The sequence below is a fragment of the Canis lupus genome, chromosome 20 (assembly GCF_003254725.2).
Source record: "Canis lupus dingo isolate Sandy chromosome 20, ASM325472v2, whole genome shotgun sequence".
Classification (NCBI taxonomy): Eukaryota; Metazoa; Chordata; class Mammalia; order Carnivora; family Canidae; genus Canis; species Canis lupus.
Genome location: NC_064262.1, coordinates 19468042 through 19487240, shown reverse-complemented (window position 1 = coordinate 19487240; position 19199 = coordinate 19468042). Strand labels below are relative to the sequence as shown.

The following is a 19199-nucleotide window of genomic DNA, read 5'->3' as shown; positions in this document are numbered from 1 at the left end:
GGAACCTTATCTTACTTGATGTTCTCTGAGCTTCCTCTTTCTGTGGTTTGCTTTCTGACATTAAGGAGAAAATTCTCAGTCAGTATTGCTTCAAAAATTTCTTCTGCTTCTTTCTTTTTTCTCCTTCTGGTATTCCCCCTATAGGCATGTTACACCTTTTGTAGATGTCCCACATGTTTTGGTTTTTCCGTTCCTTTTCTTCAATCTTTTTTTCTCTTTTTCAGTTTTAGAATGCTCCATTGACATGTTTGTAAACTCAGAGATTCTTTCCATAGCTGTGTCTAGTCTATAATGGACTTATCAAAGGTAGTCTTCATTTCTGTTACAGAATGGTCACCTGATTTATAACAACATCATTGGGAACTAACTGGGGAAAATATGGATTTTTAAACAAATGGGTCAACTAAATATCCATATAGAAAAATATAATCCTGATCTTTACTTTATATTTTATATACACACAAACACATAACATAATCCACAATAGGTTGTAAACCTGCATGTGGAAACTAAAACAATAAAGTGTCTAGAACTGTACTATTCAATATAGCAGCCACTAGCCTTATATGGCCATCTAAATAAAATTTTTAAAAATTCAGTTCCTCAATCATATTATCCACATTTTAAGTGCTTAATGGCCACATGGGCCTAATGGCTACTATATTGGGCAATGTAGACCTAAAACATTTCCATCATCACATAAAGTTGTATCACACAGCTATATTCTAGAAGAAAATAAAAAAACTTTGTGAGCAAAGATTTGTTAGACGAAACACCAAGTATACTAGCCATAAAAGATTGAAAAGTTGGACTTCATTAAACTGAGAACTTCTACATATCAAAAGATACCATTAAAAGAGTGAAAAGCCACACACTGAGTGAAGTTATTTGAAAATGTGTGTCTGATAATAGACTCATATTAATGATACATAAAGGACTCCCACAAATCAATAAGAAAAAGACAGATGCCCTACCCCTTAAATAGGCAGAAGAGGCACTTCACAAAAGAAGTTATCCAAATGGTCAATAAATATATCAAAGGTGCTCAAGGGAAATGAAAATTCTAACTGTAACATAATACTCTACACACTCACCAGCACAGCTAAAATTAAATTAACACACAAGATCAAGTATAGGTGGGGATATGGAGTAAGTTGGAGTGCTGTTGGGAGTACAAATTGGTACAACCATTTTCAGAAACCATTTGGCAGCATCTAAAATAAATATATGCCAATTGTATCACCCAGAAATTCCACTTTTGGATGTATACCCAAGAGATGTGTATTTATGTCCAGCAAAAGATTTGTGTAAGCATGTTAATAATAGCTGCAAATAATTTCATTACCTCAATAGTAAAATAGATAAATAATAATAAGCTATTATATATTCATACAATGGAATATTATCAAGCAAACAGATATACAAACAAATGTACTGATACCTGGAATGATAGGAATTGACTTCACAGACAATATGTTGAATGGGAGTACATATCACGTGGTTCTATTTACATAAACTTTCAAAAAGCAGACAAAAATTAATCTATGATTTAGAAATTAGAGGAGTTATTATCCTTGAGTATATCCACTGAAAGTATATATACTCTTTCAGTATATCACTGAAAGAGGGCATAAGGAGTCTTCTGAGATGTTAGAAATGTTGTACATGTTGGTTTTTGTGGTATATCTAGCTATACAATTAAGATTTATATAGCTACTCTTCATAAGTAATTCTAAACATATAGACATATATATGAATGTGTATATATATGTGTGTGTGTATGTGTGTATATACATATATGTGTATGTGTGTGTATACAATTTGTAGAGAGGGTTGTGCAGGAAACAAAATGGGCAAATAATAATGGGAAGGACAATATCTCCTTAAAGAGGCTGGCCAGAAAAGGTTCTAAGGAGGTGGCTTTAAGCAAGATGTAAATCTTGAAGTAGATTCCAGAGCTTAGAATCAGCAAAAGGAACCACAAGTGCAAGGACACTGAAGCAAGTAAGATCCAGAAATGGTAGAGGCCCTGATGGAAAGCCTGTGGGGCTAGAGCAAGCCCCAGGATGGATGCAGTCAGAGCTGCAATCAGAGGCCACATCATCCTAGGGTCAGATGCTAAGGTAAGGAGTTAAGATTTAATGAACCATGAAGAAAGGACACCTGAGTAGCTCAGTCAGTTAAGCCTCTGACTCTTGACCTCAGCTTGAGCTCAAGCCTTGTGTTGGGCTCCGTGCTGGATATGGAGCCCACTTAAAATAAAAAAAAAAAAATAAAGAAAAAGAACCATGAAAAATCACTGAAGAGTTTTAAGTAGGGGAGATATAAGATTCAATTTATGTTTGTTTGTTTGTTTGTTTGTTTGTTTAAATCATCCTGGCTTAAAAATTGCAAGAAGGCCTGGGAAGATGTAAGGAGATTAATTAGAAGGTAATTTCTATTGCCTGTAGGCCATAGAACAGCCACATCATATAACAGGGGCTGGGGGTGGGTGGTGAGGTTGGCACAATTTACATGGAATATGATAGGAATGAGGCTATTAAGAATTTGGCAAGGTTTGGACTTGTCAAGAAATCATGATTAGCAATTCAGAAGGAGAGAACTGGACAGATCCCAATCATGTTTTGGAAGTACTGTGACATAATTTGCTAATTTACTGGATATGGGAGGTGAGAAAGGTAGCCTTCCAAAGTGGATCTCAATAATCCTGGCCCCCTGGTATTCCAGCCCTTGCATAATCCTCTCCTCAAGTATGAATGAGATGTAATAACTTGCTTCTAACAAGAAGAACAAGATAAAGTGATACAATGTCACTTCTGAAATTAGGTTATAAAAGACTGTGACTTTTGTATTGCTGCATCCTCTCTCTGACTCTTCTTACAGGCTCATTCTGATAGAAAGGGCCACCTGGCAAGGAACTGGAGGCATCCTCTGGCCAACGGGCAGCGAGGAACAGAGACTCTCAGTCCAATGATCTGAAAGAAACTGCATTCTTCCAGCAGCCATGTAAGTGAGCTTGGAAGTGGATCCTTCCCCAGTTGAGCCTTCAGATGAGATCCCAGTTCTGAGCTGACAGTTTATTGCAGCCCTGTGAGAGCCTGAGAAGCAGAGGACCCAGCTAAGCTGTTCTGAATTCTTGCCCCACAGAAATGATGAGATTGTATGTGCATTTTCTTAGACCAAATTTTGGAGTAGTTTGTTATGCATAACAGATAATAATAACTAAGAATATATAATAGATCACTAATGCAGGAGGTGAGGGAAATAGAGAAATCCAGGATAATTCCCACCTAAATTCTGCCTTAAGCAACTGAGTGTCTAGAGATACCAAGACTCCAGGAGTCAGTTCAGGGGTGATGGGGACAAACAAACAAGCATTTTGTGTATTACACATCCAAGTGAGCAATTGGGTGAGCCATCATGGAACCCTTCAACAAGATGTCAGAAGTTCTACTTTTCCACCAAGCCGAACAGTGAAATCCAAAAAGTGGGTTTGGACTCAGGGGAAGGAGCTAAGTCAGTGGAGTTTAAGAAAATGCAGTCCTCTCTTTGGTCAAGCCTAATTGTCCCAAGTTCCATTTGGGTGTTTGAGGCTAAAACCCCAGGCACTAAATCAGTGTGACATTGCCTTATTTTACCCTTGTTGCACTGTCCTCCTTGAGGAAGAGGAGAGGCAGCAAGACAGAGTTTGGCATTTCTGTTTCACAGGGCCACAGAGCAACATGATGGTGGCCATTTCTGAACCTGAAAGGCCTAAGCACCAAGCCTTAGCTCAGTGTTTCTCAACAGGACCCCTCTGTTGGCACTCGGCCCAGGACAATTCTTGTCATGCTAGAATGTCCTGAGCATTCTAAGAGGGTCAGTGTATATCTATAGAATCTGCTGGTAATGGTGACTATCCAAAACATCCTTCTCACAATTCCAGATGCCTCCTACTGGGATGGCACCTTATCCTCCTTGAGAACCAATGGACTATTTGTGCTCACTCCACTGCAACATCTCAGCCCACGCTTTGACCTTGCAAGGGGTTCCAGGTTATTAAACATTCTCATTCCTAGAATTTTAAATACAATGGGTTCCCAAATAATCAAAATATAATGTTAATATAAGAATGATTTCTTATAATAATTGAATTTTAGGTGATTTATAAGTCAACATGGAATCTGGTAGAAACTCTGAGACGTTGTTATAACTGGTCTTGTGTGTGCTGTGGCCATGCTGAAAAGAGAGTTGATAGAACGCTGGCTGTCAGTTCCTAGTGAATAAAAACTGCATGTGTCCCAATGCTTTAGATTTGTGACTAGAGATGCCCTGAAAGAATAGTTTGAAAATTCAGAACCTTGATCTGGTGATTATAGCTGTTAGGGTCCCAGCGGACTCTATTCCTACACTGGGCCATAAAGTTGTTACTCTAGCTCAAATCTACATTAGAGAGAAAAAAAATTGCGTTTATGTATTTGTGATAAGCTACATTTTATTGTACTGATTACCACACAGCTTTTATTTGGACACCTATTGTGAGCCAGGCACCGCGCTAGTTTCTTTGAATGCATTTTTAAATTTAATGCCCACAAAATGCCTCTGTGGAGAGCAGTATTACCATTCCCATTTTGCACAAAAGGACACTCAGGCTCAAATTGTGCAACGTGCTCAGGATCACTAAGCCTGTAGGGGGGACAAAGTCAGATTTTAAGCCCAGACTGTGAAATTCATTCTATAACTTCTTTAGGCGACATGGATCTGGAGCGATTCTGTCTAACAGATAATCCACCAAGTGCCCAGGCCCGGCCCCGGAAAAACACAACAGAGATGCCCTCGCCTGGCTGGCTGGATGCACCGGTGCGTGGAAAGATGGGTACAAACAGGTGAGGGGGGACATGCATAGAACAAGGGGATGAAGAGTGGACGGAACGGGAAGGTAAGCGAATGAGCGCTCCGAATGAACAAGCAGCCGAGGAAACGGGGAACGGGATGGGAGGGAGTGAATGGATGAACAGGTGGACGGAAGGCTGAATGCCTGGATGAGCAAGAGGTGTTGAGGCTGCACTCCGCGAAGCCTAAGCGCCGGGCTCGGGGCGGCTGGCGGGTGGGCGGAAGGGCGGCTACTCCACACAGTACGGTAGGCGCGAGCCGCTCCTCCCGGAGCCCCGCTCGCGCCTCCTCCCCTCCTCCCTCCTCCCCCTCCTCCTCCTCCACCGTCGCCCGCCCGCTGGCCGCCCGGACCCCAGTCCCCGGCGGGCGGGCGGGCGGAGCAGGCGGCCGCCCGCGCAGTTGCGCTCGCCCCGCCGCCCGGCGCGCCGCGATGCGCAGAGGGGCCGCCGCCGCCGCCGCCGCGCCGCACCATGAAGCTCCGCAGCAAGGCGGCGGCGCTGCTCCTGCTGGCGCTGGCCGCCCTGCTCCTGGCGCTGCTGTCCCTGCGCGCCCGCCGCGCCCAGCCCCCCGCGCCGCCCGCGCGCCCCGCGCGCCCCGCGCCCGCCCCGCAGCGCCGCCCCGCGCCGGCCCCCGCGCGCCCCCCCGGCCCGGGCGCCCTCCCCGGGGCCGCCCCGCGCGCTCGGCGGCGCCGGCCCCCGCGCCCGCGCCCCGCCCCCGCCCCCGAGCCGGCCGCCGGGGCGCCGCGAGCCTGGAGAAGTTGGCGAGGTGAGTCGTGGCGGCCCCGACACCCTTCTGGGGCTCCCGCGCCCCGCCGCCTCCGCCCGCGCCAAGTCCAGGGGAGGCTCGGGGCTGCCCAGCCGCGGGCCCCCCCCGCTGTCGCTGCGCCCCGCCGGGGCCCCGGAGCCACCCTCGCGGAGTCCCGCTGACAGCGCAGCGCTGGGATCACGCACATTTTCGAAAGAGAAGTGCCTGGGAGGGTGGCTTATCTCTTACTTTTTTCTTTTTCTTTTATTTTAACAGTCAGGGCAAGACGTGTTTGCGTCCTTGCAGACACGCGCCCTTTGTTTGATCTTTCCAAAGCCATCACGATGCAAGAATGCTGTATCTAATTCTCATGTTTCGCAGGGTTTTTTTTTTTCTTTTCTTTCTTTTTTTTTTTTTTTTTAACCAAAACCTTAGATGTGATTGAGTCGGAAAAGTTAGCTGTTTACCAAAGACTAGCCCTCCTCTCATCGACTCTTGAAACGCCCTGCAGAGAACAGAAGGGGCACTCGACCTAGGTTTACCAAAAAGAAAGTTTTCCTTCCTGGAAGGAGCGATGCGTGGCACGCGGAAGAGTGACAGTGCCCCTGCGGTCTCGTCCCGTTGCAGGCTCGAGCGCGGTCCAAGTGTCTTACAAGGAAAGCATCTTAACCTTTGACATGGTGTCTGGTATCCTCCTGCTCCGCGCAGACCTTAGCCCGCCCTCCAGGCTTTTTTCCCTCGGAGCGTTTTATCTTTGTCCTTAGGGTTGCTGGACCGCCCCCAGGTTAGGGATTTGCGTTCATTTCCTTTGTTGTGGAGAGCTTTTTTAACAATCCCCTTGTCCCGTAGCGAGTGTGCTTCCTCTGCCCTTTGGAGGCTGGTGGTGTTTGTAAGTGCTGTTGCTCCGTCTGCGTGTGCTGGCTTCCTTCATTACTCGAAACGCGTTGAAGAATTCTTCTTTGGCCCTGCTGACTAAATCTGTTTTGGCGCTTTTACTGTAACTAAGAGAAAAGACACGAAACCTCAAGAAGTAGCTGTGTCAGCCTTTGTTTCTCTTCTGCCTCACAATAAATGTACAGATTTATTTACTGACAAGTTTTAGAGGGGGGGAAAAAAACCCCAATGATTTATAGAGTCACTTTTAAGTGTTTAGAAACGTTTACAAGCTCTTATGAATGTATACATACTTTAAGGATGTTTCTGTTAGGGGCTGGGGTTTCTCATAATGTGTTATACTGAGGCACAATTACAAGTTTACTGTGACTGGCAAGTGGAAGGGACAACTCGTAAGACAGTGACAACTGACACCATTTAACATCGTTCACCTTTTGCAAGGCACCATGCTAACAGCAGTACACAAATGTAGTCATTGTTAACACTTACTGGATATGTATTGACCATGTCATCTGCACCGCAGCCCTATGATAGTGGCTTTCAAAGTGTAGTCTTTTTATTTTTTTTTAAGATTTTATTTATTTATTTATTTATTCATGAGAGACACAGAGAGGCAGAGAGGCAGGCTCCCTGCAGGGAGCCTGACGTGGGACTCGATCCCAGGACCCCAGGATCACACCCTGAGCCAAAGGCAGAGGCTCAACTGCTGAGCCACTCAGGCATCCCTGAGGTGTAGCCTGAATGAGCAGCAACAGTGTCAACTGAGGCCTTGTCAGCAATGCAGATTCTCGGGCCTCACCCCAGCCCCATGAAATCAGAATCTGTGGGGCTGAGGTCAGTCATGTGTTCTAGCAAGCCCTCCCATCGTTTCTAACACACATCAGTGTTTGAGAGCCTGCTCCATGAAATAAGTGCTAATTACTATTATCCCCATTTTACAGTTAAGCAAAGTAATGCTCACGGTTTAGCCATTCGTCCAAGGTCCACAGATCGCTTGTGGTGGGTGAGCTTTAGGAGGACTGGGCCTGGTTAACTCTTACGTGCTATGTGATGTCCTACACTAATTAGCCTTGCCTACATTTCATAGTTTTTTGGAGATTTTTCTAAAGAAACGTCATAGATTTTTTACAACAGTCTCATTCTTCAAGGTGTTGGGAACATGGGGCGGCATCTTCTTGTCTCTATCTGAACAAATTGGCTCTGACTAGGAAGAGATCATGAGCGGAATCCAAATGGACGTTTTAGGGAAAGACTATTTCCATGAGCAACAGTACCTCCTGAAGCCATTTTTCTTTTGAACATATCTCTTATATTATCATGGAAGTCATGGCCAACACCATAGGAATATAGAACAAAATTTTAAAACTCAGGAAAGAGCGAACAACAAAAAAGCCACAGGAAGTCCTCAAGCTCAGCTGCATAAAGATGAAAGTCTAGTGTCCCCTGGAGAAGTTGACATTTTTCTGGGACTTAATAATTTTTTTTTTTAAACTACCTGGACAGAAATGGTGGCAGAAGATTCTGAGACAATAAGGGAGTGGAAGGAGAGATCTTTGCATGGACTCCTTTATTGCTCTTCTAATCCTGCTTGGGTTAAATTTTTGTGGTTTAGGAGGAATTTCATTTTAGGGAGGGAAAAGAAAGCCTCGTGTATTCAGAAATCGGGTGCTTTAATCTCGTTACGTGGCTAGAATCCAGAAGAAATGAAGGTTACATGATCTCATTTCTCGGGCCTGGGGAGTAGTCAGCAGCAAGCGTGGAGTTGATGGGCTCCAGGCCACCACCTGCTGACCATCCGTGGCCCAGGCTGCCTTGCCTCCCCCAGGGTACTGCTGTAAGTGAAGTCCTGCCACGTCAGCGCAGGAAACATAGCCCTCTCCTTCCACATCTTGTTTTCATTTCAGAGAAGTTTCCAGGGACTTGCCTAGTTAGCAGACAGACCCTACAATTTTATAACTAGTCATTTGTATGCAATCTGTCCTGTGGTGGCCTCTCCTCCCTATAAATATAAAGCCCAGAGGTAAGGTCTGAGCTTTTAGGTCAGGGGTGGGATCTGAAAACGGACACCACAATCTAAGTAGCAGTTCCAAGTGCACACGAGAAATGAAATCTTCCTTTTATTTTGGTTTATTGGTGATTTTTACCTGGCTGACTTCCAAAGAGAATTTGAGATGACTCTCAGTAAAAAACGTATATAATAAGGCCATTGAAATCGGCATAAAAAATGAAAAGTCATAAAGAGGAGTAGGAAATAAGCACTGTTTGTCAAAAACTGAGCCACTATTGTTATGAGGATTAAGTATTAAATTTAGCTCTAAGTTTCCTGGCAGCCATGTCAAAAAGGGAATCATGATAGGCTGCCTCATTTTCCCTGAATGATAAGAGGAAAAGTTGATCAAGAGGGATGATTCGGTTTTCATGGAAATGAATTCTAAAAAGAATTTTACTGGAGAGTAAACTCTCGAAGCCTGTCTCTCCAGCTTGCTTCTGGAAACTCCTCTTTGAGCCCATGTATGGAAAAGGCTGTTGAATATACCTGCGAATCAGTGCGACATAGAAAAGAACTTGGCATGTGGAGGCCAAAAAATTGGGTTCTAATCCCAAGCCATTTCACCTTAATTTCCTCATCTGTAAACTGAGCAAATCAATCCCAAAATTTTCCAAGATCTCTTCCAGCTCTGACATTTGATGATCCTGTGATGAGATCATCCAGTTTAGCTGTAAAATCCCAACAATGACTATTGCTTAGGCCTTTGTGCTGTCTCTTGCAAAATCAGTTTCTCATTTATTGGCTCTAGCCTAGAGTCTTACTGATTACTCAATCTCAACCCTCCCCTGAACTTTATTCTTTTTCTTCTTGCATTAGCCTGGATATTTCTGTTTTCTCTTAAAATATGGTTTCTGAGAGAGACTTAGGTTACCTCTGAGCTCTGTGGAAGTCCTCTGCCATTTTATTCCAGAGTCATCGAGCAGATGTTTATTGCACATATATTCTGGACCAGGCACTCATTGTACAGTGGTGAAAGGAATTGCTGGCCTACCAGAATTTGGGAGAGGTGGGGGCGGGGAGACAATAGAGAAACACGTTACACTTGGCAGCCTCCCCAGCTGTCCCAATGAGAGGAAGCGTGTTTACTTGCTCATCAAGAGACACCATTTCCTGCAGTTCCCTTTGGTATCTGAGATAAGTCTTCTCAGAGGGTTCAAGTCTGAATAAAGGTCTCACTTAAAAGGCACAATGTTATATAGCAAAATGCCAACTCTGTGGCAATCTTATAATTAGCTAGTGGCCCAGGACATATTAAAGGTCACCAGATCTTAGGTGCCATCTGTGATGTTATGCACTGGGAGTCTTGATTCTCTTCACATTCATTTTTCTTGGTTGGTCTGTAATTCCATCTTTTATTGATCAGCAAGCCATATTGTTTATTGCAAAATATATCCCTAGGGCATCTGGGTGGCACAGGTGGATAAGCATCTGACTCTTGGTTTCAGCTCAGGTCATGATCTCAGGGTCCTGGGATAGAGAGCCCTGTGTTGGGTTCTGCTCAGAATGGAGTCAGCTTGAGGTTTTCTCTCCCTCTCCCCCTTCTGCTCATGCTGTCTCTCTCTGTGTCTCTTTTTTTTTTCTCTCTCTCTCAAATAAATAAATAAATCTTTAAAAAATATATCTCCCCACTCCCATGCTTACCACTGACTCCTAAACACCATCTTGTACCTGTGGACCCTACAGTAGCAAGAGATCTGGTTTGCATGCTTCCACTCTAGCACCCTCTACAGTCCATTTCCCATACAGCTGCTGGAATCAAGTGAAATATGTGGACCACATTGGGTCTTTGCTGGTTAAAGCCTCCAGTGACAGACTTCCCACAATGAGAAGAAAATTCAGTTTCTTAGTCTGGCCTTCAAGCCTTGTTTGATCTCAGCCCCGTTTAGGTCTCTGACCTCATCTCCTACTACTGTGCTTCAGCTACACTATCCTTCAAGTGTGCTGAACTCCTTCCTACCTCAGCACTTTTTACTTGTTCCCTGTGTTAGTATGTTCTTTGCTCACATCCTTGCATAGCTAGTTCCCTTACTTCTTTCAGGACTCTGCTTTCAGATTTATTTACTTATTCATTCATTCATTCATTCATTCATTCATCTATTCATTCATCCATTCATTCACTCATTTATTTATTTATTTATAGCACCCAGTATTATATATGAACATTGTATTTTGTTTGCTCCTCTCCTCCAATGTATACTTCATGTCTTGTTCATCACTGTACAACTGGCACCTAGAACAGATATGATCTCATAGTAGGTTCTCAATACACATTTGTCAAATCACCTAATGAATGAACACAGCACCCATGTTGTACCAGCACTATGCTAAGATTTTACTTACATGATTAAATTACATATTACATATTATTACATATTATTAAATAATATGTAAATAATCTCATAGTGAAGAACAATGAGAAGAATAGAGAGGATCTTTAATTGTTAACATCCTCAAAAGAGAGGGTATATATTTTTTCTTTTTAATAGATGTTACTTTTAGAATAGTTTGGGATTTTTAGAAAAACTGAGAAAGTAGTACAGTTTCCCTATACCCTGCACCCGGTTTCCTCCATTATTAAAATCTTACATTATTTTGATACATTTGTTATAATTAATGAACTAATAGTATAATCACTAATGTGCAGTTTATTTACATTTCCTTAGTTTTTACAGAAAATCCCTTTTCTGTTCTAGGATCCTGGCCATGTGAGCACATACATTTAGATGTCACATCTTCTTAGGCTTCTTTTGATCGTGGCAGTTTCTAAACAAACTTTCCTTGCTTTTGATGACCTTGAGAGTTTTGAAGAGCACTGGTCAGATGTGTTGTAGGATGCCCTACCATTGGAATGTGTTTGATGCTTTACTCTTGATAGTACTAAGTTATGGGTTATTGAGAGGAAAGCTGGTGAGATAAAGTGCCATTTTCATCATATCATATCAAATATATATGCTATTGACATGATTTACGACTACTTTGGTCACCTGGATAAGGTAGTGTGTGTTTGGATTTTTCTATTGGCAACTTGCTCTTTCTCTCCCCTTCCTTTCCATGTTTTATGCTTTTTTAAAAAAGACTTATTTTTATTTATTTTAGAGGGGAGGGAGGGGCAAAGGGAGAAGAAGAGAGAGTCTCAAGCAGACTCCACGCTAAGCACAGAGCCTGATACAGGGCTCAGTCTCACGACCCTGAGATCACGACCTGAGCAGAAACCAAGGGTCAGATGCTTAATCAACTGTGCCACCCAGATGCCTCCATACTGTAAACTTTAAAAGGAAGTCATTGCACAGCCCACACCTGAGGAGTGAGCAGTGATACTCTCCCTCCTTGACAGTGGAGTATCTATATAAATTATTTGAAATATTTGAAAATATTTGAAAATATCCCTGCATGGGAGATTTGATTCTTCCCCTCCATTTATTAATGCATTTAGTCATTATATCAGTATGGACCTATGGGCATATGTTTAGTTTATACTTTGAGTTACAATTTAATATGACTACTGTGTTGCTGGAATTGGTTCTTTATTGGTCATTAGGAGCTCTTACAGTTGGCTTTTATTCTTCTTTGACATACTCCAATCAATGCATTTTTATTTTTTGTTTTCTCATTTTTTGAGCACTTCCTTACCCTCTGGCCCTACAGGATGCTCCAGGCTCAACTTGTATATTTTCTGCTTCAAGGAGCCCTGATTCCCCTTACTGGAGAATGGTATTAGAAACCAAGATTTGGGCATGAGGCATGCTTGTAGGGATGTCATTTTTCTTAGATCCTCACAGCTGACAGAGCAAAACATGTATGTATTTGTACTACTTGCATATTTACGCATATAAATATTTCCATATGTAACTGTCTCTATGTTAAGCTAAATATTACTACATCGACCATTACCTTCCCTTACTTATTGGGGAGAGAGAATGTTTTTGCTTTCCCAAACCCCAGTTTTCTCCCATTTCATTGGCTTTCATTGGTTGAAATGCCTGTGGTATGGGGGAGGAGCTGGGAAAAGAGTGGGGAGGTAGGAGAGAATGGACTAATTGTGTTAAACCAAGCAAGGTTTAGTTAGAGATGAGGCCTGGACCACTCAAACCACGGGAGGGGGGGGGAATGGGTGAGAGATGTTGTGATTGGCTCCCTTGGCTCCTCACCTTTGTTCCTCCCACCCCCCTGCCATTTGTGGGTGGACCGCACCTCCAGGAGGTGGTGTCAGCCAGGCATGGTAATCCCACCCCTCCACGGGGTGAGCTGTTTGCATACAGTACTAAAACATTCAATACATTCATTTCTCTGTAAATGGTCAGGTAACACCTGACCCAACTTACTGAATCAGCCAGAAAGGGAGACATATTTTATGTTTGGAGCAAAAGACTCCCTATGCTATATATGGACAAGAAAATAAATAGTCCCAGTTACTACCATGATTCTTAGAGGACCGGTTTTAGGATGAAGCCATCCCTGTGAGCAGTAGAACAGAGAAAAAGGAGAATATGGATCCTTGAGGACATTCCTGAGCCCAAGAATCAACAAATCCTGACACCTGTCCTATATTGGGCCCTCTAGTTACATGCATTGGAGTTGAGGTTTCTGGTATTTTTCTCCAAAATTGTCTTACCCAAACTAGATGGTTCTTTAAGTCAGAATATCACTGGGGTGCCTGGGTGGCTCAGTGGTTGAGTGTCTGCCTTTTGGCTCAGGTCGTGATCCCAGGGTTCTGGGATCAAGTCCCGCATCAGGCTTCCTGCAGGGAGCCTCCTTCTCCCTCTGCCTCTGTGTCTGCCTCTCTCTAGGTCTCTCATGAATAAATAAATAAAATCTTTACCAGAAAAAAAAAAAAATATCACTGCTGTCATTGGAGAGAAAGGGGCATGATTACAGGGGCACATAGGAAATGCACATCCCACACCCTGGAGCACTCATCTTGTGCCCTTAACCTTGTCCCAGGTGGCGGGTGGTTCAGGGATATGTTCTTGGGCCAAATAAGACCCTTTCTTAGGGATGTAAAAATTGGATGAGAGACAGTTTAAGGGGAAGCTGTTTCTAGTGGCTAAAATTAAGGTATGAAATTCAGGATTGACTGCCATGTTTCTGCCCCGTGGATGAAGCTGGTTTGAAATGAGAGTATATGAACCCAGTGTGAAAAGCAACCCAGAGCAACTAGGTGGTGAGGGGCGGTGGGGCGGGGATGGGAGTGGGGGTGGGGAAGGCAGGTCCTAACATTGTTCCCAAGGCCAGCTTCTGCCTTTTGCTGACCGTGCTGTTTCATCCCTATCCTAAAATCCATGAGTTTCTGTCATCACCAAGGATTTCTGACTAAATTGGATATATGGCCCCTGGTTTTAACACCTTCACTGAGTTCGGTAAATAGTAGCCATACTGACACTAATCCCCATACTAACAGGGAGGTTCTTTGGAAAAAAATTTGAAAATAAATTTGTTTTCCTTGGAAATACTTCTCTTCATGTTATCTCACTGTGAGAAAATAAAAGACAACATTGTATGTTATATATATTTTACCACCATTTAAAATATTTTTTTAAAAAGGAAAATAAGAGACTTTTGGGAAGGTGGAATTCATTTTGTGTTCTTTTCCAAATCTTCCTCAGTATTTGATTTATTTCAGATTCTGAAAGTTGCCCCTAGAAAGAGGAATTTCTTAACTTGATGCCTTTAGTGGGACTCCGTGATCTTGTGCCAGCAGGGAGTGACTTTGATATATTTGAAGGTGATATTTTGATATTTGCACATGTCCCCTCCCCTTGACCTCTTTTAGCAACACAACAGACTGAAATAGTCTGGCAGAAATTCATTATGGTACAATTTAGAATCCGAGCTTTTATGTAAGAGACATGAACACATAATCCAAAATGTGACCCCTTTTCATGGGGGAGGAAACTGAGGTTCAAAGAGATAAAATGATAGTGCTGCTTATAAAGCACTTAGCATAGGACTAGCTCATGGTGGTTACTCAACAAAATGGCTCACTGTTCTGAGTACTGTTATTGTCCACTGTTGTTTATTAGTTAGGAACTGAGTCATAACTAGACCCAGCTAACTAGCTGTGTGGTTTTGAATTAGTCCTCCTCAGCAAATCACGGCTTTCTCATAAGCTCAGTGATAAAATGAAATAACAGGTAAAATGTAAAATGGTGGCACAGTATGTAGCATTTGAGAAACTTGGCAATGTGAGCTGGGACTCGGAGGTAGATTAGGGCAGACTTTTCTTGGATTATGGCGTGAGGAAACCAAAACTCAGCTTCCATATATGATAAATAATACACCAACCCCAGTTTTCTGATCCTTAGTAAAAGCTGAAGGAGTAGATGAGGGAGAACCATTATGACTGCCTCTTGGGGAGTTGGACTGTTGTTCTGGAGAGTATCAAACCTGGAATTGTGGCTCTCTGTAGCTCTGATGTCTGTTCAAGGGTAGAGAGCTACTGTTTCCCAGCTCAGAAAAGTAGAGGGTGGGCAAAGAGTTCACAGGAATTAGGAAGTGTTCTCAGGAACCCAAATGCAGAATTTTGTCCACAGACACTGCCATTTCGGGGTCTGCCTCTCTAGTTGAGCTTGAAGATGCTCTGGATTTGCCTCCTCCAAGTTTTGGGAGAATTACAAGGACCTCAGTTGTCTGGCCGCCAGTCTTAAAGTAAAAAGCTGTTGTGTTTGGGTATCAGATTTTACCCCATGGGGAGAATGCATTGTTAGAAATTTCATTTTAGAAGAAACACGAAAGAAGTCAGAAACACGTTGGAAATTGGCATTTTAGAAGAAACATTTAGTTTAAAAGATGTACAAAACTTCAAATCTGGTTTGCAATAAGATAGAATACTGATACCTAAAGTATGCTTTTTGCTGCTCTACCTGCCTGTTTTTGTCATGGAATTAAAATATTTAGAGAAAAATGAAGGTTTCTGATGCATTTCAAGTTAGTATTTAATAATAATGATGATGGTAACGACTAATATTTAATGATGACTTAAAATATGCCACAATATGAGGCACCTGTGTGGCTCAGTTGGTTAAGTGTCTGCCTTTGGCTCAGGTCGCGATCCTGGGGTCCAGGGATCCAGCCAGCATTCGCTGCTCCGTGGGGAATCTGCTTTTCCCTCTCCCTCTGCCCCCCTCCACTTGTACTCTTTCTCTCAAATAAATAAATAAAATCTTTAAAAAAATATATGTCATGATACTATATGAAGCACTTCCCTATATCATTTCATTTCATTTCATTTCATTTCATTTCATTTCATTTCATTTCATTTCATTTCATTTCCCTAACAACCTAAGAGGTAGGTACTATCATTGGATAGTTGAGAACTCTTTCAGTTACAAGAGATAAGCTTATACCACTTAGTCATAAAAGGAGATTTGGTGGCTCATAAAGCTGTAAAGTGCAAAGGAGATAAGGATTCCATCACAGGTGTATCCTGGATTTCTAGGTATCTTGCCTCCACCTTACAACTCTGCTGTCTTCTGTGTGGGCCACACCCTTGTGTGGGTGTTCTCCACGTGAGAGTTCCAACAGATCTGAGCTTGTCTTCTCCTCCTTCAGTCACTGTTAAGGCAGAAACTTCATCCAGCAAGAGTCCCAGGGCTGCCTCTGTTGACCTGACGTAGATCACGTACATATCCGATTGCTGATGTCTGTGCTTGGAGAGAGGATGATTCAGCCCTTCCAAACCTCATGGTCTGAGAACAGAAGAGGAATGGTTTCCCCAAAGGGAAATTGAGGTGCTCTTACCAAAAACTCTTAGAAATGGATGCTGGTAAGAAACACCAAAACCAAAAGCAGATGTCCACTGTAATCAGTATACCCATTTTACAGATGGGGAAACTGAGGATTAGAAGTGGTTAAAGTATTTGCCCAAGGTGGGGCAGTGTGCTCTATGTGCTTCAAGAATCAAATTGCTTACCATCATGCTGTACTTGGAAACAAATATTGAAATTTGAACTATTTGATTGCTCTCTAGAATCCCTCTGAAGATCCTTTAATAAAATCTCTTTTTTATCTTCAAAGATTTCTCTTTGTAAGAGAAAAATAGGTTATAAAAGTTCCCTTCTAAGAAAGTTTTTATATATTTTTATATATTTATATTTTTGTATATATGGAGATATATCACATATATTGGGTGTAACTCTGGAAGATTATACCTTATACCAAAATGTTAACAGTGGTTATGGAATTGGAATTATGGTGTCCGCCTTTAGCTTGTCTGTATTTTAAATTTTTTCTATGATGAACGTGTATATTGTATAATTTATAAAATAAGTTAAAGTATATAAATTATAAGAATTAAAAGTCTCTTATTGCCTGAGGCCTTAGAGGATGGAAATTAGTTCGAGAGGCCATTTTTCCTCCTGTGAAGTTGGTCTTTCATGCTCTTTTTTGGTAAATGAGCTAGAAGTGTCCATTTGCAGAATATGAAATCCTCATTCTTTTCCCTTGTATGTCACCAGCCATTTATTTCAAACTAGCATTGCTTTTTCATATTTTACAATCTCAATAACATCTTAATTTGAAAAGAAGAGGGAGATGGAGAAATAGAATCTCCTGTGTGTCAGGAACAATCATGAGGGGAACAAATGAAATGAGAATTAGTCCAGGCAGCATCACAGAGTTAGAGGGAGAGGAATATATATAAATACACTTGTTCACGGTGTCAGCTAATGGTGAATGCATGGATTATGTAGGTGGAGTTGGTAAAAGTGTGCACTGAGAGTCCTTCCCAGGAAGGCTGGGCCAGGGAGGCTAAAATCCAGTCCAGGCTCAGATCACTGAACTGTGAGCCCTCAGTACAGATAAACGGTTTATCTGCCCAGAGCAGGCTCCTTTTCTGCATCACTTGTGTGTGGCCCCAAATAGAGCATAATGATTAAAAACATGGGCTCTTAAGTCCAGCTCCCTGCATTTGAATCCTTGCACTGCCACTTACTAATCATAAAGCAGGTGTGTATGTCCAGTAATTTCTAAAAGCAGACACGCATCCAGATAGGTACATAAACAAGATTGACAACTTCAGACATTGAGCACCTACTACGTAGTAAACCTAGACTTTATTTAGGAACACAGCCATGTTTTAAATGTGATCCAGACTAAAAATATGTTATTCACAATTGAATGCGCTTATCAAATAATTGTATTATGCACTCCCCCCCCCTGCAAATTTTTGGCACTACGTTGACACTGTTCATATAATACCATGGCTTCAAGGCAAATGTCAGCTTCTCTGCCTATCTCAGAAGATTAATGATACTTGATTTAACTCCAAACCATGGGTCATTAAAAATGATTTAACTGTTAGCACAGCCCTTAGCGTCATGTCTAGGTTTCTAAGTGAAGCCTCTACTCAGCTCCAGCAGGGAAATTTTTTGTCAGGGGACAAATGTGTTCCCAGACCTGTGGTTTGCAGGGAACTTTATGAGTGCCTTTCACTGCCAACGTGTAGTGTGGATATAATTACCCATTACCAGACTCTCCCTTCTAGAGGCTGAATCGAGGTGTTTCTGCTTCTCAACTGCCACTCTGGCCTCATCTGCAGCCTTCTGCAGGTTCCAACAGCTATGGTTTCATCTGGTAGGATTCCACTCGGGAGGTAATCTATTCTTCCCCTAGATGAGCGGATTTGATTTCTTAAAATTCATCTTCAACCATCCCCCCCGCCCCCACCAAATATTGCTATGTTGCTTTCCCTATTACCAGTTGTTACCAGCAACACTATATTTGGATGATATTTTCAAGAACTGGGATTTCCTGTTAAGCTTCCACTGCCTGCCTGTATCCCAACATCAGGTTTACCTGAGTTCATTTAGCTTGTCGGTTCAGGAGAAGCCCTAGGAAGAGGTAGCAGGAGATAGAAAAAAGGGTCTGAGAAGAACCAATTACTCGCTTTAATAATTCAATGTGTTTTGCAGTAATGGGCTACAGAGTAAATAGTGCTACACATAAGTGCCGTATTTCATTATTTATACACTCCAGAAATTGAAGTTTAATTAAGTAACCCTCTTGAGACTTTTAAGCGATTAAGGAGATGCCTCGTCTCGGACAGTGTGGAGCTGGTAAAGCTGCTTCTCCCTCTGAGCCTCCTCTGAATATCATTTTTTGTTTGCACATGGAGGGCTTGTGCAAGACAATTGAGACAACGTTTTCCAAATTACAGTCAATCCCACATTGGAGCCATCATTCTTAGAATATGGCCACACTACCACTGCTAACATGAAACATTAAAACAAAAATCGTTGTTAAAGATACATGCACTTATTTATTTAATTGTAGCTCAATTGCAATACAATCCAAATACCCTTTCAAAGTGTACAATACAGTGGTTTTTAAATTTATTTGCAGAGTTGTATGACCATTACCACACCGAATTTCAGTATATTTTCATTGTAAAGAAAAAGCAACCTTGTGCCCATTAAGCCATCACCCCACATTTGTTTCTCCCCCTAGTCTCTGGTAGCCACTAATCTGCTTTTTGTCTCTCTGGATTTTCCTATTGTGGACTTTTCCTGTATGTGGAATCATAAAATATGTGGTCTTCTGTATTTTCACCAGGTTTGCAGTTCACTGAATTTAAGGTTCATACATGCAAAATACATCAGTGTTTCATTCCTTTAATGGACAGATGATATTTCATTTTATGGAT

The 19199-nt window shown here is 42.3% G+C and overlaps 1 protein-coding gene across 1 annotated transcript in view; it reads left to right on the top strand.

Annotated features, from left to right (window-relative positions):
* Nucleotides 1–5342: 5342 nt before the first annotated feature.
* GXYLT2 (glucoside xylosyltransferase 2) overlaps nt 5343–19199 on the top strand; it is a 90655-nt gene continuing 76798 nt past the window's right edge. The window contains 2 exon segments of the mRNA XM_025456583.3: nt 5343–5576; nt 5579–5637. Coding sequence (XP_025312368.2) covers nt 5343–5576; nt 5579–5637 — 293 coding nt within the window.